The following is a 12,391-nucleotide window of genomic DNA, read 5'->3' as shown; positions in this document are numbered from 1 at the left end:
AATGAACGTATCTCTTCCTATAACGTAAATCAATACAGATTATTATCATTAATACATGTTCCTAATTATACGTAATTTTGATAATTTCTATTTCATGACGTATTAGTATAATCGTTTGTTGAAATAAATCTATCATCGAATAAATTGAACGATTTCATTGATTCGCGATAGAAAGAAAGAGGGTGGGTTCCTGCCTGCCTGCGCCCGTCCACCCGCCCGCCCTCCTGCTTGCGCCCGCCTGCCCGCCTGCTGCTGCTGCTGCTGCTGGGTGTTCGCAGTCGAATTTCGTCTAAAAGATTCCCTTCTTCTTCTTCTTGTTCTTCTCTTAGCGAAGGTAAACGCGCGCGCGCGTACGAGGGTTCGACGAGACACGCTCGTTGTCGGAAATAACGACATAATGACATGGTAGGAGATGAGTGCCCGAGGTAGGTAAACCCAAGACGAGGTGTACGAACGAGCGAGACGGAAGGTCCGGTTTGTCGAGAAAACTGGGTGAGAGAGCGGGATGCTAAGATCTGGACCTCTCTTAGCTTTTACGTCGTCTCTTGTATGTGTGTGCGTTCGTGCGAAATACTCGGGGAACGTCGTTGACCATCCTCGAACTCAGGAAGACTCGTGTGTGCTTGCTTGCTTTTGCTTGCCTGCCTGCCTGCCTGCCTGCTATCCAACCAAGGAGCCTCTCTCTCTGTCTCTCTCTCTCTCTCTCTGTCTCTCTTTGCTTCGTTCAACTACTTCAAGGAGTCGAAGAGACCTTAATAGGCTCTCACGGCTAGACCACGTCACGCACCCTTTTTGCCCGACACGAGTGGACGACCTAATTTTCTTTACGACTTATCGTCGACGATACCTAAGACACTCTCTTTCTCTCTCTCTCTCTCTCTCTCTCTTTCAGGTGTGATGCGTCCAATGATTTATCGTCCAAGTGCATCCAATAGAACCCCTGAACCGATTGGATAGATAATGACTTTTATCCTTAATTGCGCTCATTTTTTGCATTACCGAGAAGAACATCTCACCAAATTATGCTGCTCCTCAAAGTCATTTACAAAATTGCCGAAGAAGTTTCTTTTATAACTTGTCCACGATTGTTCGTTATTTATAGGATTTTTTTGGGGGGTTTTTTTTTTTTTTTATTCCATTTCCGTGGAGAGTTTATTTATTTATTTTTTTCAACGATAGGTAGAGTGGAAAGGTGTGACAACGTAACGACGTAACAACGCCGTGTAAATAACGTTTTTAAAGGGGAAAAAAAATATTTCAAACAAATTGTATTAATTATCGAAAAGAGAGAGAGAGAGAGTGAGAGAGAGAGAGGGGTGAGAGGGAAGGATATGGGAGGTGAGAGATGACCGTCCGTGCGTGGTATCGCGGGTGCACGCGTTCGTTCCCGAACGAATGAAACTCCAATTGGTTTTCCGATATGTACTACTACATATATCGAAAAGAGTATCTCGTACGAGTACGTATGAATGTTATATGCGTTAAAATTATTTGACGGTAACGTTAACAGATTTGAAATCATCATTTTCCATAAATCGACGCTACCACACGCTGATTCTTCTCTCCCCGTTGGATGGGAGAGATCACGAGTCGAGTTCTATCGAAAAACCTTTGTAATTAATTCTTTTTTTTGCTCCCCCCTTTTTGTTTCATACATTTTTCATTATATTTTATTTCATCTTCCCCCTACCCCCATACATTACCTTTTTTTTCTCTCGTTTCAATTAAATACTTTTATTTATATGCACGCGCATACATTAAATGGAAAAACCACAAAACTTCGTTTTAGCTCTTCCCCCATTGGAGAAAGTAGGAAGTTATTATACAATAGGAATATACTAGTTTGTAATAAACGATCAACGATTACACGCGAATCTTTCGAGAAAGAAAATATAAATATAAATTATTACGTGTCGCGTTGTTTATTCGCAATGGACTCCTAAACTACTGAGCCGATTTTAATCACATTTTCCACACTGTGTACAGTTTCATCCAACTTGAAATATAGGATAGTTTATATCTCAATTTATAATCGCAACATTATTTTATTGACTGATTGTGAGCCACAGCAACGCGTGGCGGAGCAACGGTTATGTATATTTGGAGAAATAAATTTTGAAAAAAAAAAAAAATGATAAACCACATCATTCCCCGCCAATCTGATGAAGAAAAGATTCGAGAACGGTAAACGCGTATTATCACATATAATTTATGTTCGTATAAGTTAGAGAAAGATCACGGTCACGCTCTCTTTAACAACGAATCGGGCCAATTTTGTCGACTATTTAGCAACGCCATGCTTCACCGCACTCAAATTAGTCATTCGTTTAAACACGCTCGCGTTCGCGAACCGAATCGATCCCACACCCTGGCCGCAACAATGCTCGGAGAACCATAGAGAAGACCACCGAGAAGGATGTCCTCGTACACACGTGAATCTATACACGTTAAACCGATCTTACTGAGACCACCAAGTGTCTAATTTCAATTAGTTGTATCATTGTTTTTATCGATATCATTCAAACTACCGAGTTTCACATCAAATAACTAAAGTCTAAACAGAATTAATGAAATAGTCGTCCTGTATTTGATGAAAATATTACACGGAATATAATTGGATGAATTGATTTACATGGGACGCTGTATATAACCCGCTTATGGTACGCGAGAACGATTAAAAGAAAAAAAAAAGAAAATGATTACCGTTTGAACTATCTTGGCACGAATAAAAGAGAGAGGTAGATAAAATATATCACACGTAGATCAGAAAATGCCGACAAGGTGCCGGCAAAACATTTATCTTAATTTGATTATCTCCGTGCGACATTTTTGGACGATATAACGGGGCCCGGTGTAGTAGTAGGCAGCAGCAGCAGCAGCAGCAGCAGCAGCAGCAGCAGCAGCAGCACTCTTGCGTGCCCGAATAAATCAAGTTCCTATCTTGCACCGGTAAAGATCGTAAACGGGGTAAGAAAAGGAAGTAGTCGAGTATCGAAATGGGGTAACAGCGAGAACAGACACAACAAACATACACATAACTGAAATCGGCGAGATCTGTGAAATCGGCAAAGTTAGAGACAGATAGTCACGCTAGGTTGATCTTAAGAACGTAAGACAAGACGTTTGAGCGAATACCTTCCTAGTTGTGTAGTAACACCGGCAGCGATAGGAATACGAATATTATACTAAACGAGACTAATGAGGGTATTTAAATCAACCACAATTATCGCTTCGAAATATAAGAGATATAAAAACATTGAAAACTTTGACTCACCATAGATACGGGAATCGGACCCCCGGCTCCATTTGGGTAAGGGTACGGTGAAACGAGGTAGCCCATGTTGAACGAAGAGGTGTGAGGCGTTGGATCCACCTTTCCTGTAATATTACAAAAAAAAAACAACGATAAATAAAATTATTACATGATTGATGTAGTTACAAATTTCTATAAGATATCAAAATAAAATTCATAAGAGTAGAATTGAATAATAAAATGAATATAAACTCTCTCTCTCTCTCTCTCTCTCTCTCTCTCTCTCTCTCTCTCTCTCCACTCGTCAAAGGCTATATTTATATTTTTGTATAATTAGTACTAACGCGTTATTCGTATTATGTGTATTTTTATCACGAGAGTGTATGCTCAAAGAATCATATGGTACATGCATACATGTATACGAAGATGATCTTCCAGGAAGAAGCGAGTGCGTGGAAAAGCTAATTGTAAAAATATCATCCTATTCCTCATTAAACTCAAATGAAAAGGCTTCTCGCACGCGCGCGCGCGAGGCTTTTCAACGAAGGAAGAACCGTCGAGCGTTACTTAATAGTATCCCTTGCCACGAGGAGTTAAATGCATTTAACCCTTTTTACTCTCTAAAGCTTGAATAATACCTAACGAATAGAAATTACATTCGATATCACAAATGAATGGGCGATCTTTCAAGTAGTGTGGTTCCTACTCAACTTCACAGGCATATTCTCTCTTCTTCTCTAGGATTAAAAAAAAAAAAAGTATACACATCAAATATTTATCATCTTCTATAGAACACAAAAATATCTTAATATATATAAATTACGTGTCACGTTGTTTGTCCGCAATGGATTCCTAAACTACTGAATCGATTTTGATAAAAATTTTGCACACTTTGTGCAGTTTAATCCAACTTGAAAGATAGGATAGTTTATATCTCTTAGTTTATAACAGATGGCGGTATAAGGTAATTCGTTGACTTAAAGACGTATGTATCGAACTGATTGTGAGCCACAACAACGCGTGGCGGGGCACCCCTAGTATATAAAATAGATGAACAAAAGGGTGACACAGAGATCGTTTAAAAAAAAAAAAATCATGAAATTGACTATTGTGAAACGGTAAGATGAAAGATGAAGAAGAAAAAGAAGAAGAAGAAGAAGAAGAGAGTTCGCGTTGAAGATGGTCGTCGTGATCTTTCCGGGACGCCTCCTCGTACTCTCTCTCTCGATTCCCGCTGTTTTGCGATCTTATCAACGCGGAACGCTGAACCATAAACGATCGTCGATACGATTATCTGTTAGCACGAGCACTTTAACAAGGCATAGCTATCGCAATATTAATGCCAACAACGCCATTCGCTAGCACGATTTCTCTCTCTCTCTCTCTCTCTATCTCTCTTTTTCTTTCGATCGATATCAGGGAAACGATCGTCGAATATATCACAGACGACACGTTTGTCTTGAAAGATAAATCACGAAAATATCGATTAGGTTGGTATCGCGAAATAGTAGCTCTCGAAAATATTCTCATACGATAAAAACGTAATCTTTGACCGAACCCGACACCGGATATATACAATAAAACCAAATTCATTTAAAGAAACAATTTGAATTTTAAAACAATCTTTATGAATATGGGTTTGTTTAGGATAACTGTTGCATTTGATGGTGATTCGCAATTGAACGACCATGAAAGAGTCAATTCTTGTGCCAGTAGTTGGTGAACGGGGAACGCAAGACCATTGACCTTTTCGCGTGTATCTATATCTTCTTGCAATGCGTGTATGTGAGAGAAAAGGAGGAGGAGGAGGAGGAGGAAGAGGAGAGGAGTTGTCGCAAGCACGAACTTTATTAAGACGTAAAGGCGCGAAAGCGCGTTAGATTCGCACCAACTCCGAGCGACGATTAAATTGTCAGCTACGCGACTCTATAAATAACGTAACGCTCCAACAGAAGAGATCCACCAGACGGATTCTGACCGTGTACAACGTTTTCAAGAGATCTCCATTTGTCACGTGGCTTTCTTTATATTATCTGCAACTACTACTACTACCTACTACTACTACTAACTCACCCTACCACCTAATTCTTTCTTCTCTTTCTCTCTCTCACGTGCCTACGTAGAAAATTTATCTCTCAAACGAAACCAAAATCTACAATTTAGATATGTCAATTTATAACAAAACTTTTTCATTATATTAACTAGAGTGAAATTTTACAACAATAATCTCTAAATAATCTTAGTTCTTATTTTCTCTATTTGGATTCTTCCAAAATTGTATATATGAACCAAGAGAGAGAAAAAGAGAGAGAAAGTTCGAGCACATGTGCGACACACTCCTAGCAGTTAAAGTTTATTGCCAGTCGGTTGTACTTTTCCTCTCTTCCTTTTTCTTTCAAGACGGTCGCGATCGGTCCATCCAGCATCTTCTTCTTCTTCTTCTCCGTCACGAGCACGTTATACAAATTCAAAGTTCCTACTGAATACTTCATGCATTTTCCTCTCTCTCTCTTTTTCACTCTCGAGTTTGTTTACATCAGAGTCTTGCAGAAATAATGCATTATTTACTCGGTGATTATAAATATAACCGTGCAATCGAATGGCATTTTTGTGTATGTTTAAAATACTGCGATATGTTATAAAGAGAGAGAGAGAGAGAGAGAGAGAGAGAGAAGGAGAGAAATATTTGAAAAAAATTTCTAAACGAAACAGAGACAAGCTTCTTGAATTCAAATGTCCACATTTATCCTAATCGTGATTTCAGGTTAACGTCCTCCGAATAAAATAAAAATGAGAGAGAGAGAGAGAGAAAGAGTTAATACGTGCTTGAACATTTTTTTACAAGTTTTATTTTATATACTTTTTATTTTTTTTGTTTTTCGCAAAGATATCTCGTTTACCAATAGCCAACCTTAACTCTAAACCTTTGAATCATTTGACATTCTACCAACAGACGTTTTAGACGTGATTTGCAACATCTCTTGTCTTTCGATCTATCGAGTAGGTTTATATTTTTCTTTTTTGGCATCGCATCAAAATTGCGAGAAATCTTTAAAATATAGATAAATTACATCATGTCACGTTGTTTGTCCGCAATGAACTTCTAAACTACTGAACCGATTATGATAAAAATTGTGCACACTTTGTGCAGTTTCATCTAACTTGAAAGATAGGATAGTTTATATCTCAATTTATAATCAGAATATTATTTTATTGACGTGTGTATCAAACTGATTGTGAGCCACAGCAACGTGTGGCGGGGCACCCCTAGTTGTAATATAAAAAAAAAAAAAAAAACATGTAATTATTTTGCAAACAAGCTAATAAAATATCGGATAATCAGAGTATTTGATAATAAAATATCGATATGTGATTAACGTAACACACTGATGCAATTTACCACATACAACTTTATGACAAAATACAATTTGACGTTAATTTGATACACGTTTAATTATTTATACCTAATAGAATATTCATATACATATATGTACTGTTAATTGTAGTAACAAAATACTTGTCATTAATTAATACAAATACTGTGGTCAAATAAATGGAAATATCATTTGAATGGTTGCACGAATGTGTGTTCTGCTTGAACAACGATCTCGTTTCTTCCTTGAACGAACCATTAGAAAAGTCAATGCAAAGACCGGAAGTTGTCGAGAGATTATTATACGGACTCGTATGTCACGAGTGCCCTTGATTTCGACTCGTCGTCGTCGTCGTCGTCGTCGGCGTAGTCGTCGTAGTCGTCAGGGAGAAAAAGAGAAATAACAGAAGTCATAGAAAAAGGAAGAACGAAAATGAACACCGATAGAATTTCATTCAATAATACTTCGATAATGAATCGAAACTAGAAATTTGTTTCTGATTATCAACGATATTTTAAGAAATACGAACCACCATAGGACGACGATAACGATAACGATAATCTTCATTTTTTTGTCCAACTTTAAAAATAATAACATGTACTCGTGTGTCGTAAACACAAATATTTGAAATATGATTATTTTTTTTTAAACATTTGCAGCATTCCACGCACGCGATGTACAAAATTGGAAATAATAAAATGTATTATTGTATAAAAAAAAGAAAAGAAAAACGTGTTACGTGATTGTCGTTTAAAAATCAATGACGATGAGGAAGGAATCCTGTCATCATCCAATTCGATGAAGTTCTTGGAAAAGTCGTATATAACGAAGACGAGGACGAGGACGAGGACGAGGACGAGGCTTGCCGAAAAAGGGACACACGGGTGCAGAAGAGCGTCCCTTTAATGCCATTACGGAGCGAACGTTGTGTGTACAGCTTGTTGTCGGCTGGTAAATTACTATAATTGTGAAGTTCCGGCGATTTTTAGATTAGCTCTGGTCCATCAACGGTATATATATCTACCTACCGACCTGCCGACAACAACAACACACTGTAAAGGAGCGCCATGGTGGTATGGCCCGACGACGGTTCTCAAATCCACCAGGAAACTAAGTCCCATTCCTTTCTAATCTCTCACACACCTTTCTATTCCCCTATCATATTCAATTTTTTGATCATCCACCGTTTTTCAACGTCAAAATCCATTTTGGTTGGTCTGTGTTTTTTTTTTTCTTCTTTTCTTTCTCTTTTTTTTTTTACGATACGTAATACACATTTACGCGTCTACAATAGTAGTAGTAGTAGTAGTAGTAGTAGTAGTAGTAGAAGAAAATATCATATGTTATTTTGAATATTTCCATACGTCGACACATATCGAATAACATCGAATATTAATATCTCGTTACAAACGTATGGCATTACATTATCGATACGCGTTCGTTAAATGTCGCGAACGACCCGACGACGAAAACGCACGATGATCCTACGATCAGAGAGAATAAAATAGAATTGAAATAAAATTTAAAAAAAAAAAAAAAAATGCGTATAATATATATGCAAAAAAAAAAAAAAGAAAAAGAAAAAGAAAAAAGTAGCTTGACAGTGAAACCATTAACGAGGTAAAAAAGTTAGCGATAATAGTCTTGTGAGTTAGTTTGTTTGTTGAGTTAATTCGACTCGATTTCGTGATCCGGCACGCATTACGGCACGAAAGAAAGAGCTTAGATTTATCGGCAAGGTTCTCTTCCTTCCCATGGGGGAAAGGAAGGACCGACCGGCTAAGAAAAAGGTCAAGGATTAGAACGACACTAGGGAGAAAGAGAAAGAGAGAGAGAGAGAGAGAGAGAGAGAGAAATGTATGGACGGTTCAGAGATTCTTCCGAAAACGAAGGATGGGCTCCCATTGGGCTGTCCGCGTCAATAGAAATCCATGCCCTTGTCTCCTCTAGTCCCTTTTACCCGTCGTCGTCTCTTCTACGAGAGCCCTTCTTATACACGTTTCTTCTCGAGACAGGGACCATATCTTTCCTTCTCTATTTATCGTCTTTCAGAAAAAAAAAAAAAGGAAAAAGGAAAAAAAAGACGAGAGAAGCAGGCAGGCAGGCAGGCCAGGAATTTTCATGGCTCCGCGCACGCTTTTGTGCAACAAGTGCCACAAGCATGGACTCCATCCTCCTCTCTTTTCTCGAGTACGACTCGTAGAAAGAAGAAGCCATTTGCACGCCAGTTATATTCGACAAAATTGACGGATACTCGATATCCAATATTTTGGTTAAACTTACCAAACAATAATTAATTAAATGATAAGTTTTAGAGAAAATCTAAACAATACACAATGGACAGATGTTTTATTTTTTTCTTCCATTCTTTTTGGTAAACCACAAAAAAAAAACAGGAAATTTTCTACCAGCATGAAACTAATGATTATCGATGTCTTTTGAGTGAAACTTTTTTAATGTCCCTGCCTGCTGTACGAAGTACAAGAATCTAATTTTTCGGATAATTCGTTTACAATGAGAAATACAAATGACGATTTTCTTCATTTCCTTATTGAAGTTTTCTATTTGCTGAATAAAGCAGCAAAATGGAAAATACGTGCCGGCATGTAAACCGGTGACCCTCGACGCGGGAGGTCCGTGTAAAAGAAATTAGAGGAGCAAGAGGGGGTCATGGGTAAGGGACACCGAGAAATTTAGTGGCTGGGGCACGCTTTGTGCAACAAGTGCCATGTCTTCTTGCTCACGGCGGGCACTCTCTTTCACTGCTTGGGACCGACGCGTTTCCTTGGAAATCTCGATCTTCCTTTGTTGTCCAGAACTACCCACGAAGGTAGAGAAAGAGAGAGAGAAAGAAAGAAAGAGTGAGAGAGAGAAAAAAGGAGAGGTAAAAGTTTCGGTTTGCTTCTTCTTTGGACCGAAAAAGCCAACGAAGGATTTCGTTTCTGTCGATACTTTCCTACCATGGAATAAGAAACGATACAAAGGAACTCCACAGTGAAAATAAGAATATATATGGGCAAATGAGAATTTATATATATAGCTTTATATATATGTATATATATATATGAAGCAAGGTAAAGGAATGGGTAGTAAGTGAATGATCGAACGAACGAGTGTAAGAGAAACGAAGAGGGAAATACGTCAGAAATTACAGGCTGCCGTTTACGTGAGAACAGGCAATAGAGTGTATCGAGAAAGAGAGACCGGTTTTGTACCTTCGTAAATACGTTCATCTTCTTCAACGTGAAACGCAAGGGAGAAAGACAAGCAAAAGCGTCGGGACGCCGGTAACAACAACAACAACAACAACAAACAGGTGGCTAAAGTCGTGTTACGCGGACCCAGTCATCCTGGCCAATTATGTTATTAAGAATCTTTGTCGCCTGTTCACGCCTCATTCGAGTTTAGCGAGTAAAAATGTGTGCAACTACTTTTTATTTGATGAAAAAAGAAATCTCAACGAATCATACGACGACGAATGTATTTCGTCATTCGTAATGACGGCAAATGAAAAAGTGTCGAAGAAAATGAGTTGTTTTGTAAAACAACAACAACAATGCACACCCATATATATAGCCTATGATCTTTCTCTGTAATAAAATGGTTGTAAGTTGATCTACATAATAGAAAGGTAGAGAGAAGTTCAACCTACTCGATTCGCGATTCGACGACACCTCCGGTCGAGTAGAAATAGTTGGAGAAGAATGACTCGCGCAATGACAAAACGGATTTTGTCCGTGTAAAGGTCAGAAAGTAGGCGCACCCTTCTAATGGATGGTGCCCAGGGAGATTCCTGACGGGCCCCGACCGAGGCCAGACCCTATCGCTAACGTCACGTACTCTCTACTCTCGGACGGCGAAGCGTGCTCGGCTGGCTGGCATTGCCATACAGGAATCATCAAAAGCAATCAAAGGTCCGATGGACAAAAAGAGATAAATCAAAAAAAAGAGAGGAAGAGATGATGGATAGATTAGTTCTCCACTCTCGATTCGATTTGGATAATAATCATCGAACAAAAAAAAATCAATTCAAAATATATATATATATATATATATAAATTGTTTCTAAAATTCACTTTCTAGGGAAAAATCGGAATACATGGATGGATAGTTCCCAGGACCGATCCACTATTACAACTATTTTCTCGACGACCATTTGCTTTTTCCTACAATACTGACAAATACGAGTCAACGAGGTTGGTCAAGGTTCCAAGTGAGAAAATGACGTGGTTCTTTGGCGAGAGAATAAAAAGAAGAAATAAGAGAGAGGTAGGAGACCTACTGCCGAGAAGACGAGAGAGAGAGAGCATAGGTGCTCCGCACGGTCCCCGACATCGCTGGAGAATAAGTGAGAAAGAGAAGAAAAAACAAGAAAAAAGTGTAGATAAGGAGGAGAGACGAAGAGGCCGAAAGAGACGAAGGAGTAGTAGAAGAAAAGAGCCTGGGTCTGGGCTGTTTTGACCGGCGGCTGGCTAGCTAGCTAGCTAGCTAGCTGCTGCTGCTGCTGCTGCTGCTGCCGCTGCCGCTGTTGCTGTTGCTGCTGCTGGATTCCATCTTCCTCTCTCTTACCCTCCCTCTTTCTTCCTCTCCCTCTCCTTGGACCAAACCGAGCTCTCGTCTCGTCTCGTCTCGTAACAAGAGACGGCACGGACAATGGGTGCCGTGGCAGCGCCTTTAGCCAAGGCTACGCACGAGATGATCGAAACAGTCAGTCACTCTCTTTCTTTCTTTCTTTCTTTCTTTCTTTCTTTCTTTCGTTGGTTGGTTACTGCGTCCTGTCTTAGGATCGTTCAAATCACCGAATTCCAAGTGATTTCAAGAGGACCCCCACAAAAAGCACTTCTTATATTTCGTTGTGACTTGTTCGTGAAGGTAATAGCCCCGTATTTCGAGTGTACATTGACACTGCTGAGAGATTCTTTTGTTCATTGATGAGACTTTAAGACTCCTCCTAAAATCGATCGACGATTATTTCACCATAATCCTTTTACTTTACGACCTATTACGTTATTACGTATGTTAAGGTAATTGTTCGATGCATCTCCTCTTGGTGCGGTTTTTTTTTGTTTTTTTTTTTTTCGTTATTTTATCCTTCGATGATATGGAAATACGAGCGAGAAACCGCATTATTTTGTGGCGTTAAATGAATTGTTAATAAGAAAGAAAAAGGTTCAACAGCGCGTACTATTCGCGTGATTCATCTAAGGCATTTGACATATTAGAACAAAAGGTGTTATTATATTTGCAACGAGTATAAATTATTCAAGCGAAATGATTAAATATCTATTATAAGAAATGATAATACAAATGTATCTATTACAAAATTATGAAACGTTGCAAATTAATGCAAATAAAATATCCATTACCAGAAAATGATTTGCGACTAAGACAAAAAATAAAGATACAAATTTTCCTATTTATCTTTTTCTACGATTATTTGGGGGAAAAAAAAAAAGGTAAAACGTTATTAAATGGTCCAGAGATAAAAGTGAGATAAACGTGCGAACAGAAAAGAAAACGAGGACGAACCAATGACGTCGACGACGTCGACGACGACGACGACGACGACGACTTTCCGGGATAACGATTTAAAAAGGAGACTCCGTTCGTAGGTCGTTATTACCCGGCGTTGACTTTTTAATCGGTCGACATCATCCCCGAACGGTCGACCGATCAAAGGGATGCGTTTTTTAACGCTACTGTCTCTCTCTCTCTCTTCTTTTCTTCTTCCCTCAATCACTCGACTTAAGATTTTTCAAGCTTC

At 38.8% G+C, this 12,391-nt stretch overlaps 1 protein-coding gene across 1 annotated transcript in view; it reads right to left on the bottom strand.

The window, feature by feature from the left end:
* LOC107069921 (protein pangolin, isoforms A/H/I/S) overlaps positions 1-12,391 on the bottom strand; it is a 199,238-nt gene that overhangs the window by 168,032 nt on the left and 18,815 nt on the right. The window contains exon 3 of the mRNA XM_089179055.1: positions 3,275-3,378. Coding sequence (XP_089035181.1) covers positions 3,275-3,378 — 104 coding nt within the window. The remainder of the gene's footprint in view (positions 1-3,274; positions 3,379-12,391) is intronic.

Source organism: Polistes dominula, unplaced genomic scaffold (assembly GCF_049000335.1).
Source record: "Polistes dominula isolate Pdom_NZ unplaced genomic scaffold, Pdom_raw_medaka contig_37, whole genome shotgun sequence".
NCBI lineage: Eukaryota > Metazoa > Arthropoda > Insecta > Hymenoptera > Vespidae > Polistes > Polistes dominula.
The sequence above is the reverse complement of the archived record's forward strand: the minus strand, read 5'-3'. Positions and strand labels throughout refer to the sequence as shown.